The sequence below is a fragment of the Ptychodera flava genome, chromosome 18, assembly GCF_041260155.1.
Source record: "Ptychodera flava strain L36383 chromosome 18, AS_Pfla_20210202, whole genome shotgun sequence".
In the NCBI taxonomy this organism is placed as follows: Eukaryota; Metazoa; Hemichordata; class Enteropneusta; family Ptychoderidae; genus Ptychodera; species Ptychodera flava.
In genome coordinates, this window is record NC_091945.1 from 36,212,367 (window position 1) to 36,229,719 (window position 17,353).

At 37.1% G+C, this 17,353-nt stretch overlaps 1 protein-coding gene across 1 annotated transcript; it reads right to left on the reverse strand.

Annotated features, from left to right (window-relative positions):
- Positions 1 to 2,450: 2,450 nt before the first annotated feature.
- LOC139117486 (uncharacterized) lies at positions 2,451 to 17,138 on the reverse strand. Its single transcript, XM_070680634.1, has 5 exons — positions 16,970 to 17,138; positions 16,012 to 16,206; positions 14,270 to 15,235; positions 5,552 to 5,781; positions 2,451 to 4,279 (listed from the first exon to the last, which is right to left on the reverse strand). The coding sequence occupies exons 2-4, from the start codon at positions 16,189 to 16,191 to the stop codon at positions 5,683 to 5,685; spliced, it is 1,245 nt and encodes a 414-aa protein (XP_070536735.1). The 5' UTR covers positions 16,192 to 16,206; positions 16,970 to 17,138; the 3' UTR covers positions 2,451 to 4,279; positions 5,552 to 5,682.
- Between the last annotated feature and the right edge of the window lie 215 nt (positions 17,139 to 17,353).

Sequence of the window (17,353 nt, forward strand, 5' to 3'; positions counted from 1 at the left end):
TTGAGAGACCACAACTATTGAAAGTTAGGAACAGTACATTTATTGTGATGTGAATTCAAATATCAAGCAGGATGTCTTCAACATGTTTTGAAATTTTTACATTATTCAATATTATCTTGAATGCAAGTGAATATAGAAAATTTCTTTCCATATTGCCATCCATCATGATTGTAAAGTACTTACCCATCCATGACGATTTGGTCTGACTCTAGTTTTCTTCAAATATGGTAGGACTTCATACAAGGATACAGGGTGGAATGATATGTGATATGCAGGTTATTGATTCTGTGGAGAAACCATCCTGATCAGTTTCTTCAAAGAATTTTCTGTGTTGTAAATGAACAATGTATTTACTGTATTCCCACTTCTATTTTACTGGTACGATATCCTGGAAAGATTTTGCGATACCAATTTGTTTCCAGAATTTCTTTGTTTCTCAACAAATTTATCCATCCATGATATTTGCCTTTTTGAAATGAAATGTATGTACTGAAATTATTGAATGTTAAAGTAAAATGCTTATACCTTTCAATAAAAACAGTACTGTGGTTAAAAAATACAAAGTTGGTTCCATGCTTTTTATGAATACTCTACTGACGCCTTGTAAGGGATGTCATGTAGACCTTTACCCGGGTATCCCACAATGCATTGCTGTGGCTGCTCCAGAAACTGTATACACCTTTATAGTCAATATAAACAACAAAACACACTGATTTGTGTGTACGACAGATTGCTGTACAAGAATGTCATAAATTTGCAATCCCAAGAAATATCTCGTGTATTTTGTTTCCATCAACAACAAAAATATAGGTCAGGGTGGGTGTATACCTGCCATAGTGTCATATGAGTAATATATCTTGCGTCTACCCAACGACTAGAAAGTTCTATGAGTAAGGTACTCTCTGAATACCCCAGCATGCACTGCATCATGGAGCCAGTAAAAAGAAATATAGAGGGTAATTGACATGAATCAGTATCACAACCACAATATATAAAGTTATGGTGGAAATGACTCAGACATCGTGAGTGGGTACAGCATACCTAGATGCATAAAATAATTCACAAACAAGTTGAATAGAAGGCGACATGTTATTAATGGCTATGGACAAGAGGATAGCCAAAAATAGAGACGGGCAAGGTGGAACTGAACACTTTGACTTGCCTTTCCTCTTGCTCAGGCCCATTAATAAGTGTTATATAATGGTTAGTTATCAGCCCTTTATGCCTATTCTAATGCCAACATATTGCAGAAAATTCTGCTTTTTTAGAAAAAATTTTGTTTGAAAGAGTTCTGCTTTGGAACAGTGATAAGCAAATGTGAAATATGCAGAATGAAAACCAGCACATTACAGTGCAGTGTAGTGCACTGCTTGGATTTTCCTTCATTTGTCAATTAAACATCCATAAAGCATTCTGTTGGCTTTAGTGTAGACTCACTGTGCACAGTAGAGTACTGAGATGCACTGATGTTGTCTGCTGCTCATTGGTGATGCGGTGAAAATATAGTAAACCTGTTACTTTAAAAAAGTGATAAAAAGTGACCTATATTAGTTTAGTTCAGCTGTATCAAAGAAATTCTGAACACAAACAGACATCAAAGGTGAAGACAGTCCCACCAAATAGCAGCATCGATACCCATAGTACATGCACAGACAAGAAAAGTCTGTGGTACATGCACTGTTACGAGTACCATGAAACATCACAATGGAACTTACCACTTCACTATGACATGTAATCTAGCTGTTTTCTAGCTGTTTTACTGACTTTTCACTGTTTTACTGACTAATCATCAGAAATAATCCATCACAGATCATCTGGTAAAGATGTACTTTTCTGCAAGTTGTCATTTGGGTATTGTAGCTGTTGCTCTTTGATACACAATGCTGATTGGCTCAATGCGTATTTAAAGTAACTCTACGAGACACACATGCTGATTGGCTCAATAGGCATTTACATGATGTAGCTCTATGAACACTGATAGGCTCCTAGAGTGCTCCAGAAACCTGACACTTTGTCAATCAAACTAACATGACAGTTTCTGTACGGTTGAGTTTGCAAAGATTGAGATAACTTTGTAGAACTCCTCACCAGCCTCTTACCTGTTTAACATCTCAGAGAGTAAGTACTTGCATTCTCTGTGATATTTGACATTCCATGTTGAGAACCAATACTACAAATGTTCAACTATGACTCAGCAGATCTCCAATATACTCTAAGCACAATGCTGTCATGCAACTTGATCCGTATTCAGAATGAGATAGGATGATTTTCAAAGTCAGAATACCCTGTTGTCTAATGCATGGACCTGTGTTTGTGCCCTGGTACAAGCAAGCAGTTGACAGGTACAAGTATAAGGGAGTATAGAAATAATTATGTAAACACTCAAATTTATTGATCACATAACCCATTTATTATCATTTGAAAAAACACTGACCATATACATGTAAATCTTTGAGTTTCAGATCTGTCCAGCACTTTTTAATTTTAGTGCTCTAGAACATTTTTAATATTTACAAGCTCTACAGAATTTATATGTTCTATGGTGCAGTTTTCCAACTGAAGCCCCATGAAAAAATAATACATTTTGCATACCTAAACATAGGGTCTTAAACAACACTACAGTGCATAAAGATGTATGGAAGATATCAATGGCATCATGACACACTGCAAAGTTATGATGCCAACAAATTTACAATACTAACCAAGTCATGATGCATACCAAGTCATGATGCTACCCAAGTCATGACGCTAACAATTCTTTGGCAAATGAATGCCAAACTGACAAATTGAATTTGGGATAGAATGAGAAATCTGCTGTATGAATGGACAGACATGAGTTAAACTGCTATTCTGAACACCATACACAAAACTTTCAAACATAATCTAACACCGTATCCCAGGGGTAGAGATTAAATATGAATGATAATTTGCCATGACAACTGGTGAGTTGGGCCATCATATAATATTGTATTTGCCTTTGAATTTGATCTCGGGATCAGTCAGTCAGGAATTCATGACAAAAAACAAACCTTTAATTTTCATCTCACTATCCACTGCAGTGATAAAAGTTACTGGTCACATAGAAAATATTTCAGAAAGCAATGAGAAACACAGAACTGATGCATACATTCCTGAAGGGTGGGACTTGTATTGTAGAAACATCTCCCCCAACATTTTCACCCATCGCACTTGCAGGAAAGGCACTCAAAACGGCAATAAAACTGAGCCTCATCTGATTTGGCCTAGTATATGCATAAAGAAAATCCTGATAAATGTGAGAACAGAACCCGACTTTTAATGTATTGTAAATGAATGGATAAAAAAGCCTAATGCCATGTTAGTTGAAGAAATACTTTGATAGTTAATAATTTTATCACTCTGAAATTTGTTGTCACTGACCATCCTTCACTTTCTTTCAGCTGCAAAAAATGCAAAATTGAATTCCTTTGAGGAATATGTAAACTGACCCAGTTTTGAAGGAAGACATTTCAGATCAGCTGTGAGACAGTCAATAGAACCTCACTGGCTATTTTGCTCATAATTAATGACCTCATTGAAAGTTCTTCCTCATTTACAAACTTTGTAAATATTGAGAATTGAACACAGTTATGCAGAAGGCATGTTATTTAACACACACTATTTCATACTAAAAATGTTTGTCATTTGTTGCTCTCTTCCCATTGTTTGTGAATTTTAAATCTGTGAGTGGCTTTCATTCTTGTAGAAAAAAATGCAATACAATTTCAAGACTCTGACTGCACTGCAAGATCTAAAATGAAATGCTGGTTCACTACATATGATTTCATTTTTCTCCATTGAAACCATCTGAGTTTTATTTTAAAAAATACATGTAATGTATGATATCTCAAACGGGGAGGTGCATGTTAATTTTCATTTGACATTTCACCTTTGACCTCAAACTGTTACTTTTTAGAGGTCAACACAGCAATCGCATATCCCATAAACACCACTGTGAAACAAATCCCCATCCACAGAGTGACCCCTAACAAAGTAAGCCCCCTAGGTACGTCATAAAATCCATTCATCATGACATCCTGAGGATTTGGAGAAGGGAAAGTCATCGAGTTGACACCATAACCAGTGAACTGATTGCCTCTTTGTGCGTTGTGTACTGGTGCCTCTCGAAACAACATTGATGTCCAGAAACCCCTCTCAGGAGATCCAGGTAAAGGGTAAGAGCTGTTCAGAGTTCCTCTTTCTGCCTGTCTTCTTGCAACATACTCCACTGGGTAATATGTCTTCACTGTGGTGTCAAGATCTGATTAGCAATCAACAAACAGATGAAACTGTGATTAAAGATCTCAGTACAATGATCCTAACCCTTGCATCTCAATTTCCCCTTTAAATGGCCAAACATCAACACAAAATAAAATTATTCTGCTGAAAGTTTTGAATAATATTGTTATGAGGCGATCATCACAGTTGGACTTCCTGACAGGGTATATTGGGAATAGGTAGTTTTATCAAGGATATTAGTTATACTGTTTGGCTGACTGAATGGTGCTTTGTCATCAACCATTAACTTTCTGCACTCTTGTTCTAATGACTCTAGATATCACTTGCAACTATCTTGATAACAAACTTTTGTCAGAGTATACTAGACAACTGCTGTATTCACACCTTATACATACTGGTACATGGTACATGTACAGACATATCTGTAATACAGCATTTCTATCTGTAGAAGGATGCACTATTTCTTTTGCAGCACAAACTGCCTACAATAGCATCAAATAAAAGGATCTTGTTCCTTTTCTTATGGAAAACAGTCAACTTTTATGAATTAGCTTGAATAAATCATCCCGTTTTGAGATGCCTTGCAAATAAATCCCACATTTTGGAAGAGAGCATTCTTGCATTGTCAGCATTACAAGTGTCTTTCTAATCCAGCTGGCAAAAAGATTCTGGCTTTTTATAAAGTATCCAACAAAACAAAGCTAGCAAATGGCTTTTATATGCGGTACAGTCTATGTGTACACCAGAGCTATGAGTTTAATTTGTACAATGGCAGTAGAATTGACATTATACTTGGAGAGATTTCATGTTGAACTTGCTCCACATATGACAGTCTCAAGGATTTCTAATCTTTAAAAGTATCGCTGTTTGACAATTATAAAATGATCATACCAAAATGTTCCACCAATGTTTGATTTTTTTCTTTTGCAAATGATGAGACGACTGACTGACGATTGTTAGTGATGGCTAGCAGACAATTCACAAGATTCAATTATTCTTGACAAAGATCTCATTTACTCATATTGCGAATACACAGCCATATTGAACAATATTAATTTTAGGCAATAAAAGCTGAATCAGTCAACTACAGAATACATGTCAAACTCCTTTTCTGTTGTGGGTTTTTGCTGATTATGAAACTTAATAATTTTGAAACTTAATGATCTTTAACTTGCCTGCAGTCATATCAAGATTTAAAGCAGATTAGCAGTGAGTTCACCATCAAAATAGTGGTTTATCAAGAAATGGTTGCATGGTTTGAATGTCAAAATGGAAGAAAACACAAGACACACACCTTTACAAAGCTTGACGTGTCTGATAACTTCTCTGCAGAGCGGACACAGTGTTGTTGTAGGATTACCCCGTGCCAGCTGACGCAGACACGGATCACAGAATATATGCTTGCAGGGCTGACACACATGGGGCTTAAAATACACATCTAAGCAGACAGGGCAACAGTGGTTGTCTAAGCATAACTCTCAGAATCTGACGAAGAATCCTGGTCTTCCTCTGCTGATCTATCTCCTGGTAAAAACATGCAAATTATTAGAAGAAACTACAACACAGCTCATCAGGGGGAGTGCATGTACAATTACAATTTTTATGAATAAACATGGGGCCCGGGGGCACCGACGTCCTTTGTACCTCCTTACTGTTTATTAATTGCCATAAATGTGAAATTTGGCAAAATGTCAAATTGTTTTGACATAAATGAAAGTTATTTGAACTGGTTGGTTACCGCTCCAGCATAAGTTCAAGTGTGGATTCTAAGTATCAACAACCTTGATATGAACCATTGACTAAAAAACATTTGCTTGTTACACTCACCACACTTGTACTTAGTATTTGGAGTGTATACCTATCTACAATACAATGATAAAAAGTTTGGACTCTGTAGGTCAACAGTGCATCTTTAATGTATGAGACTAAATAAGCTTACCCCTCAAGTATGTATAGGCCAAAAACAATATTTAATTTTGAATTATGTAGTGCAGGAAAGGACATACAATCAGGGTTAGCGGTAGGATTTTCAAGTTAGTAGCCACACTTACTCAGTGTGGCTAATTTGGTCCTAATTTTATTAGCCACACGCAACTTTCATAAGCCACACAGTAGACATGATTTTAGGCCAAAAAAAAAAAATGAAATGTTTCTGGTCAGCGCGCGCGTCACTTGAACAACAGCGCGTCACCCTTTTTTCCTGGTTTGAGGCCCGCGGCTGTGGCAAACTACATACTGATTACTATAGCACCAAACCAAAACGGCTGAAGAGAAAGAAAATTCTTTGGGGCACATGATCAGTGACTGCATGAACAGTTTAAATGTTACTATATTGATAAAACTATAAAACTCAGTGTTATCCCCAGGCCATAGCGGTCCCGCTACGCTTTCGCCTTCCCCCCCCCCCCAGCTACGCTTTGATTCTCCCCGCTACGCTTTAAAATATTCCCGCCATCCTTAGTTCACACGCTCTGCGTAGCTACCAGCTGATGCATGCATTGTCTACACATAAGCGCTCACTGCAACTTTAACCTGGTGAAAGAGTGGAAGGTGTGAAGTATGGTATGCATCGGATAAGTTGTCCGGAAGTGTTGAGAGGAACGTTAAAACAATAGAAGAATCGGCTGGGTTGTTCACAAATTTTCATTCCAGAACGACTACTACGACCAACAAAGACAGTATACATCGCGGACAAGTGTTCACAGAGGTAGCGGTGTAGCACTAGCAGGGCCTTTGATCACATTCCCATGCTTTGATCAATGAAATGGACCGCAAAAGAAACAAGAGTTGACTGGTGAGGTTGATTATGATTGTACAATGATGAGTTTTGTCTGAGTACGATCACGATCGCGATCGAGTTCACATTGCATAAATTTCAATATGGCGGCGGCCATGTTGGTCGACAGGTTTATAACGTGTTGACATTGATCCTGGCGTCGCGTGTGGTTCCACTCTGCAGACTCGACACGTTCTCTGAAAGATTTTACACCTGATTTTCGAGGGATTCTAGTTGTACTTAGTTCATGTCTTGTGATCATCTTGGTGGTATTTTAAAATCAAGAATCGAACGACGATGTTCAGTGGAAGTAGAAGTTATGCGGGGGGGGGGGGGGTGGGGGGGGGGGGGGGGCCGCTGGTTGAAATCTATCCCCGTGATGAAAAATTATTCGCGGTGTTTGTCGTTCAAAAATGATATAAAACTCAATTGCATTTGAATTGTGTAAAGCTTAAATTTGTGAATTTTCCTCTTTGTTGGCAAGTTTTGACAATTTATTAGCAATATAGGCCTATGTATTAATGAAACTCCAATCAGACGAACCATTTCTTGCTCTCAAAGTTTCAATCTGAATCTTCTGTTTTAATTGCAATTGTAATTACAATACTGTGATGATTTATTTAAGTGGAATAAAGAGTTTCCATGATGTTCAAACTGCACACTTGTGTGTTACCATTGCATTTTGTTGTGAGTGTACATGTATGTGTGGATGCATGTGCAAGCTTACATCCATATGCAAATATAAATTAATGATATGCAAATGATTATGCAAATAGCCGCTAAGCTTTGGCGCTTTAACTGACCCTGCTCCCTCCTTGAGGAGGAGGAAAAAAAAAAAAAAAAAAAAAAAAGCCGCGTCGCCGCCACCATTTTTTAAGAAAGGCCTGACCAGAAAACATTTCTTTTTTTTTTTTGGCCTTAAGTAAACTAATTAAAACATTTGTAAAAACACATTCAGAGACACACAAGACCTTATAAACATTTTTCAAGAACAGACAAATCATCATTATGTGATTTGGGAAAATTGTTTGAACTCAGACCAAATAAAAATGAAAAAGAGTAAAATATGATGAACATGTTACATCCTCATCTATATATACTCTTTTGTTGTTGATTTTGCAAAACCTGTATTGCACTTTATGATCAAGATCCCCAATGGGGATAGGATTTCAATAAAGGCTTACTTCACTTTACTTTATGTGCTCTTACCCTGGTTAAACCCCGATACAGAAAGGTGATGAGCGTATAATAGATCATTACAGTTAATAAAATTACTTTTCCGATCAGAAAAACTATTGAAAAGGTGTTACAACAATGGGACATTGAAGTTCCCGCGACAGCATCGCTAGGAAAATGGCACGTTTTGCCAGTACCTTCATGAATCTGTGTCCCTCCGTACCCCCGTTACCTAAATAGAATAGTCCCACTCCGCACATCCGCCATTGTTCTATTTTTTACATCCATGTTTATTCTCACTCAAGGCCACGATGAGACGTTGTTTTCCTTCTCTAAATATGCAATTTCATTGTTTGACGCTATTATCAGTTCATCAGTGAAGAGTTTTTTACCGATTACTATTACAACTTTCACTGCTACGTCGTTGTTTTCACAAGATGTAGACCGTTTGATATTGCAATGTCGACTTGCTTTTATCACATGCCATGCCAGCTGGTTTTATCACATGCCATGCCAGCTGGTTTTATGGTTCACACAATGCTGTCGATCGACAGCATACACGACGTCTTTGTTTCACGTTTACTTTTCACAAGTTATGATTAATGTGGAAATTTCACTAAAATATCGCTGATCCAGGGATTTTGTAATCAGTTTGATTTGATACTGCGATATGAAATATTGTGTCAATAAAGCCACAGTCGTTTGGAGAGCTATTCAGCGCTGGGACTATTCGCCCCATAGACGAGTGTACAGAAGCGAGAAATTTCTCGCTTCTGTACACTCGTCTATGGGGCGAATAGTCCCAGCGCTGAATAGCTCTCCAAACGACTGTGATAAAGCTCAGCACTACCTCCATGATCTCAGTATCAGCGTGATCGGAAGGCCAGTTCATGGAGATCGCGAGAATGTAATTGTAATATTTTGTCTTCCTTTACAATTTCAAGTAAGCGCTTTAAATAAAGAGTTTTTTATTTTGTCTTTAGCATATATTTGGACTGCTTAGTTTTATCAATTTCGACGAAATCAGCTGTCGCCACGCTTTTGAGATCGTGGCGATTGCCGATGGGTTTTTGTTCGCCACAAACAAGCATAGTGATGTTGACAACTACATGCATGCCAGTGCACGATTTCAAAGTAGCCAGGAGGAAATTCTAATGGTCTTTTAGTGGAAATATAGGTATTAAACGACAGTGAAACAAACAACATTAGTTATCGTGACCTTGCTAAAGTGCAATCTCGGATCATGTATGATCTGATGATCATGCCAAATTACCATGTCGGATTATGCCGTGATTCTGAAGTGCGCGTACTTCCTTAGTAAATCGGTCAACATAAAACTTTAAAAGCACACACTTTAGCGATCGAAGTCAAAAATGATGTCAAAATCAATGCACAACTGTCGAAATTACCCAAAATAAGCAACAGAAAACTAAAAGGAATCGCTGTGTCGAAAGGACAGTACATCAACATAAAAAGACGCTAGTTTGTTATGACATGGAGGCCGGAGGTAGAAGGACAGAGCATTCCCTCGCTCTCACCCAGCTATTAGTACGGGCCGCCGGTCGGGTTGCCTCGCTTCAGTCTATCGAAGGAGCGTTTCGTGCCAAAAAATACATGACAGCAATCAAATATACGCTAAAACCTTTAAAACGTCAAAATTCGCAACTGACCGAGAAACATGAAGGCCTCGGGTGTTTTTTTTCAAAGTCCTCGAAAAACAACGCTAACTTGTTATGTGCGCATGCGCATATTAAGGGGAGACCCATTTGATTTCGGGGGGGGGGTATGCAGGAAGTGGGTATGGGAACTTTTTTTTGTTAGAGAGACAGCATTTTTTGATTTCTACAGTCAGACCTGCATCAATTTTTTTTTTCAAATGGATGGAGTAGCAGTGCAATTTTCAAATTTAAGCCAGTGTTTCACATATCACAGGATGTTTTTATTTATTCATTTTACATTCCAACAAATGACAAACAAAATGGAAAGTCTATTATATATACAACTTTAAATTATAGAACACTTTTTTAGCAAATCAACTGTGATCAGTACTATACCTGCTTTTCTTTAAAACAGTCAATTCCTTTTATGTTCTCAGGGAGATGTTATCTTTTGTGGTCAGAGAAACAAGGCTCACACATTGTATTTCATTATATTTGTTGTTCCTCAATTTTCCTTGTCAACTTGTAATCTTTCTAACATAAACATATTTATATTGAGAGAATAATGTATTGGTTTTAACACTAGTTTATTGACTCCTATCTTGTGTTTTAAATTTTTTCGATTTACAGAAGTCAAATAGTCCCATCTAGATATTGCCTATACCATTGAGATATTGCAACAGAAATCCTGAAACATGATTTCTTGGGTCAGAAAAGGGAAGAAAAACATCGAGTGCACCTAGGTGTAAAGTAGTGAATGCTTATATCATAAGTGCTGGAAGAAAACACATAAGAATTACTTGTGGTAAAAACATTTGCGTGCCTTTGGCAGCATGCCAGCAAAGAATACATGAGAATGAAGTTTCCAAAATTTTGCTCATTTCAACAGCATTGTGACAATTCCTTTTTTATTTCTGTCTGTTATGAGAATATTTTTTTCTCAAGCCATTACAGGCTTAATTTTTTTCTTTTATTTCACCTGGTGACAATTTTTTTTCCTCGAAATCCTCTATACCCCCCCCCCAGAAATCAAGTGGTTCTCCCCTAAGTGAGCCCCTGACCTATACGGGCCAGTGGATTACTTCCTCAGTAGAACTGATATGCCTGCCAGTACCGGTGTTTATCGCCTACGGAGGCCATCATTCTTCAGTCGATCAAAGCTGCCTTTCGTACCAAAAAATACACGACAGCTGCAAAAGTGCATCACTGTCAACTTTACCAAAAATGTGCCCATACCGAGAAACAAGGTGGCGTCCGTTTCGATTCTTCAACTCAGATTTTGTCCTACAGTTGTGCGCATGCGCAGACGGTAGCTTTAGCGAAAGTGAGGCAAAATCAAGTAAATATAAAATAAAAATGGATAAAAATATTGTTTAAAAATAATGTGAGGCATGTATCACCAAATCTTGAACATTTCTGACGGTATTTCAACTATACGAACACCCATGCCAAACATCACAATAATCAAATCAGTGGTTTTGAGGAAAAAGTGAAAATAGTGGTTTTCAGAAAAAAGCTAAAAAAGTGACTTTAAAATGATTCAATCAAAAAAAGAAAAAAGACCGTTTGAGATACATGCCCAAGTGACCACCAGACCAAATTTCAGAAAAAGTTACTGAAGCGTTTCTGAGATACCTGCGTCCACAGCATACGGCCCACTGTATGCAACAACAGAGGCCGCGTCATCACATTAGTACTTTGGGCCTTTGGCCCAAAGGACTAAAAATTGTCAAAGCATTGACATAGATTGTTTTGTAACTTGAAGATGTGAAAATACGTTCTCATTTCTTCACAGCTCTAGCTTTTGCATTATTTCAGTTTTAAGAAACCAATACATTTTCTAACGTTTCTCAATGAAAGTGTGTTGAAATAGGAAGCATTAGCTTTGCAAACATTATAGACTGTCTACAAGATGCAACATTATTGTAACTATGCGTTATAGTCTTGACTGCTGTACAATTCAGTTATCAACAATGTCTTGACTGCTGTACAATTCAGTTATCAACAATGTCTTGACTGCTGTACAATTCAGTTATCAACAATGTCTTGACTGCTGTACAATTCAGTTATCAACAATGTCTTGACTGCTGTACAATTCAGTTATCAACAATAAATTTGGACACTACATGTACACCTATGCAGGTTGTGTCGACAATATGAACACTTGCCATTTCAACATGATTTTGGGAGTAGAAAATGAATCTGTATTTCAAAACTTGGACAACACACCAAAAGTTATATCTAATGTAGCTACAAGACTTTCCATGGGTATTTTTTAGTGAGATGTGTTTTGACAAAACAAGCCGGTTAAAATCAATGATGCATGAGATGTAATCCTATGACTATTATTATTTTATGAGAGAGAGTGTTAGATTTATTTATGCTAATATCATGACGTAAACTGTCACTTCTTTACACTAGTTTGTACGAGTGGAGTCCAATCTTGACCCAATTTGATTCACTATGATTTCAGATCTAGAACATCTGATTTAATGATTTAGATAATTATAAAGGTACCATACTACTGTTAGACAATAACCACTTTTACAATATCATCACAGTTAAATTTCCTAATTTGCAGATTTTAAGAAATCATATCTTTGAGAAACCATAGACCCTCGAGAGGGTCTATGGAGAAACCAACTAAATAAGTGGAATAAATGTATATGAAAACAAAAGTTGAAACTTGAAATATTATTAAATTTCTGGAAGTATTACTTTTTTTATGAGATGTCCTGTGATCCTAGAATTGCAGGTTTTAAAATACTTTGCATCAAGTGCTGTAAATGAATGCAAAGAGATGAAAGCTGGAATAACCTTGATCTATTAGTTAGGAATCTGGATGAACAAAATATACAACTTTACCACTGTGACTAGCATAGCCCATGTACCTTTGGTAGGGATTTAAATGAAAGCTTGAAATCGACCATCCTACATACCTGATACTGAAATTTAGGTTACCTTTGAATGTGTTACAAGCTTGATGAGTTTTCATTGCAATATATGATAAGTGTTTCCCTTGACTAGTAAATCATCTGTATACCCTTTGAGACTAAGTTTCTTGGGTTTGTGATTGAAATAAAGCAATTCTAACTCACTAGAAAAATATCTATTTGTTGAAATTTGAACGGACAGAAACCATTGCAGAATTTTCAATTTTGGCCTTCTGAAATCTGACTAGTGATAACCTATGACATCATGCAGAGATTTACATCCAAGATGGGTGCAAAGGATTTAACCATTGATAAGCCTGTGCCATAATCCTGACAGTTCCCAAGGTTCAGAGTAAAGAAGATTATTGCTAAAAGAGGCAAAAAGCCATATATCCTTAGGGATAATCAGCTTGATTTCAGTATTTCTTGGTTTACTGGATAATGTCTCTACGCAAAGGAAGTCTCTCAATATATGATTTGTATATCAAGGACCAAATTTCTCGAATCTCTCCCCAAAATACATGAATATATTGTTCCTGTTTCACATTTGAAAATGCAACTACTTTGGCCAAACTGACAGACTCAAAGTCTGCTAGATATCACATGTGGCAAATTTGTACTACAAAATAACTAAAATGTCAATGTTTTGATTCAAAGAACAGTTATTTAAAATCTGATATTAAAGGCATTTTAAACATGTAAATGACCATTATACATACAGATTCAGAGACGTACTAATCTTAAACTGATCATGATATACCACTGCTTCGGTAAGTCAACATTGCTCTACGAAGAGATTGGATTTTTTTCCTTCATAGTAACTGTTAATTTGGGAAAATTATGTTTGACTCCTCAGATTTACTTAAAGCATGGGGAAAATTCAGAATAGTGGTCAAATTGAAACAAGCTTCATCGAACATAGAAGGGAAATTGAAGATTCAGTTTTCTCCTGTGATCATGATCTATGGGTATCACATGACTGATGGATCTACACATGCTCAATCTCTGCAGGAAGTAAGGATTGTGCTGACAAAATGAAATATTGGCTAAGCTTGTCACACTTTTTGTCTATCATCTGGCATATAGGGACTGCAGAAAGTGAGAAACCAAAATCAAATGTACATGATCACAAAAATATCTTTTACACAACAATTATCACAGAGATCTTTCCATCATGTAGCACATGATATTCTGATTCTATCAAAATTTAGGAACTTTTTATTCTATTATGGTGTTCTTCCACTCAACTAAATTTCTGTTGAATGAACAAAACTTCATCAAAATACATCATGTTGTTGCTTGCGGTTACAAGGACTCAGAAGTAATAAATTCTATACAGTACGGTATATCTAACAAGGAGCCTTTGTGCAAGGAGACGCTGACCTTTTGACACAAGGTCAATGACCTAGTTTGTTCAGACAAAGCAATCAACTCAGCTTGTAGGACCTACATTACAACACATAATTTACCTGTAGAACTGAATAACCACTTCTGCCATCAAGAGATCTTCCTCTCTTCTTGGCTCTCCTTCTCAATTGTCGTAACCTGTTTTTTCGTCTCCTTCTGCTCATTTGCCTCACGCTATGTGAGTCTTCATCATTTGCATCTCGGTTTCCATCATTACGTAGCACCAAAGGTATTGCGGACAGCAGCGTCTGTGCAACTTGGTTTGTTTGCATAGTATTAGACAAATCATTGAATTCATTGACAGAATCTTGGTGATTATCAAACTGTTCGAAACTTTCACAAAGTTGCTGAAGTTCCCGAAATTCAGTACCCGTCAAAGTGTCACCGACAGATTGTCTGAACTGAGCATGGCTGCAGCTTTGAACTGACTCTATACTTTCATGGGTCTGTGTTGATTTTTCTTGCATGGTGAAGTTAGAATTACCCATGCTGGGATCACTTTGCCGTTTGATGGATCGATGAGTTCTTGGCTGCACCGTGATATCTGTGGATGGTCTATTTGTAACAGTTTGCTGCTGCTGAGATATTATATCTCTGTTATCATTTTCAAAATGGCTAACTCCAGCCAGGAGAAGGTCATGAGAATTAGTAAATGTGACCTGATCTTGAGTGACTCTGCCATCCTCAGCAGTTGCCGTACCACTGAGTGTCGTAATGTCTTGCACTGCAGCAGCACTTTCCTGACTAGGAATTATGACATCATCAGCAAACATAAATCTTTCATGGTAGAGGGGTGTTTCATCATTGTCCAGCATCAAATTCAAATTCATCTGTCTCCTTGGCAACACAGTTGTGCTAATCCTATTGGATAATGCTTGGTCAAAGCTGACATCCACTCTACTTTTACATATCTGTATATTTGGTGTGTTGCTTTCACCACAGCTGCACATGTTTACTGCAATGAAATCATAGGACCCAAGTCTTCCCTTGCATTTGGGACACAAAATCTTGCCTTTTGTCCAACTACCCTGTAACACAAAGAAAAATGGTGGACAATGAGTTAAAGACAATAAAATCATGTTTCCTATAAACCACAAACGGCATTGATAATTCAGGCGAGGGAGTGGCTGCACAACTTTCAATCACTGTTTTTTCCTGTGTATTGGTTTCTATATCAACAATGGTGACTTGATCAAATTTCTACATTAAAGATATGTAAACTACCACTTTCTAGCCAAACAAATCCTCAGACTGGAAGCAAGAAATGAGTCTATTTTGACCTGTTTTACATCCGCATTACAAGCTTTCAGAAACAAATGGGTTTATTATGATTTCCAACAGATTTAGTTTATTGAATTTTATTATTGCATCCTGTTATCTGTTCCTAAATTCATTACTCAGCACACCACCTTCACTGAAAGTAATGCCAACCCACTCGCTATAGAAAGGCCACCTCAATATAGTGGTCTCTTTTTCTTGGTCCCTTGAGTTACCACTATATACACGTTTGACTGTATATGACAAATTCTCAGTGGGACATAAATCAGTAAACAAAGAATAAAATCTTCTTCCCAAAACTATTTATTTCTAAGTGAAGGAGAAAAAAATAAACAAATCAGGAAACTCATGTGACATCTCTTCATCCAGAACATAATTGCTCTTCACAGCAATTTTTAATAATCACTGCAGCTGTTTGTTGAAGCATTTTGAACTCACAAAAAATATGAAACATTGGATAACAACAATTGGTTTTGGGAAAAGGAAACCATGTGTGGATCATTCAATAACAGGTGAAATGACAAACCTGATTGATCTGTTTCTGAATCCAGCTTGGTAAAAAATCATCATTTTCATCATTTAGGTACCACAATGTACTTCTCTCACCGCATGGCCCCAATGCACCATGGGAAGGAGCTACACACCGATCATCAAAGAGGAACTGTCGACATTTCCTGCATCTATACTTTGTCAAGTCTGTTGCCATGATAATTATCTACTTCTGATGAAAAAAAAAAACATAAAATAATACTCATTTCAATAAAATGTTGGCAATGACAACATTATTTTTCTACAGTCCAAGAGGTGGTGGGTCAAAGTATTAAAATTATGAGGGTAAATACACAAAAGTACACACATTACATTCATAACACCACTATTGACCTTATTTGACGTCATTAATCCAAAAAGACATAGCTCTGTAAATTGTTAGCTATGTTTTGCACAACTTTAAATCACTGATTTTTCAAGGTCACCTAAAATTCATCATACTGAATCTAGGTCAATGATTTTTATGAAGAAACCTGCGATGTCCATATGGCGATGCCACATTAATTTGTTAACACAGAACCATACATCTGCAACAAGATGTCATCGCATTCCTATGAATTCCGACAGAGTTGTACTTTGGATCCCTTAGAAAGCCTTCAGTCATTAGAACACGTGTAAACTACCGGCAATCGAGTGATTGTGGCGTTGTTGTCGAGTTTTCATGTCTGCTGACAATCGTGTTGAGTAATGTAAAAAACGATCGCGTAACGATGACTCTGCTATCCGAGATGGAAGGTACAACAACAGCTAGCATTTCTATCTTAGTCGATGAATGTTCAACTCTAGCACGCAAAAGAGCAGCCAAAACTAAATACACTAGCTCTGTACGTACAATGTACATGGACGTACGGATTTTTTTGGCTTCTCTTGCGCGCAATTTGGAATGTCTACTGGTACAGAGAACATTAACATTAATTCTCATGTTAATCACTTACCCTATATTTATCATTCATAAATCAGTATGTCATGTACAAAAGCGAAAGTTGGTTTACCACATTTGAGTTGAGCTACAACATGCCGGCTAAAGCAGTTTCGCTAACAATATATATAGGGCCGATCACCATTGTCCGCCATATTGACAATTTCTTAATGTCAGGTGACTTTGGTGCCATAAGTGACTAATACGGATGATTCCACTAATGTTTAGGGATGGTTACAGAAATGTTTCGCTGTAGTAGAAGGGATGCGGGTACGCGGATGGAATACTTGGCCTATTTTCGTCAAAATGTACTTACTTTACTAAATATAGATCTAAGTGTACATGGTGTAACTGTGAAGTAGCAAAAATCAAATATCTATCTTTGCGTCCGTATCTCGCA

Excerpts from the sequence above, each read along its gene's own strand:
- LOC139117486 (XM_070680634.1), bottom strand. The coding sequence starts at position 16,191 with ATGGCAACAGACTTGACAAAGTATAGATGCAGGAAATGTCGACAGTTC. Across the intron at positions 15,236-16,011 it reads TTCAGAAACAGATCAATCAG|GGTAGTTGGACAAAAGGCAA; the intron begins GTTTGTCATTTC and ends TTTGTGTTACAG. Across the intron at positions 5,782-14,269 it reads GTGGTTATTCAGTTCTACAG|GAGATAGATCAGCAGAGGAA; the intron begins GTAAATTATGTG and ends TGTTTTTACCAG.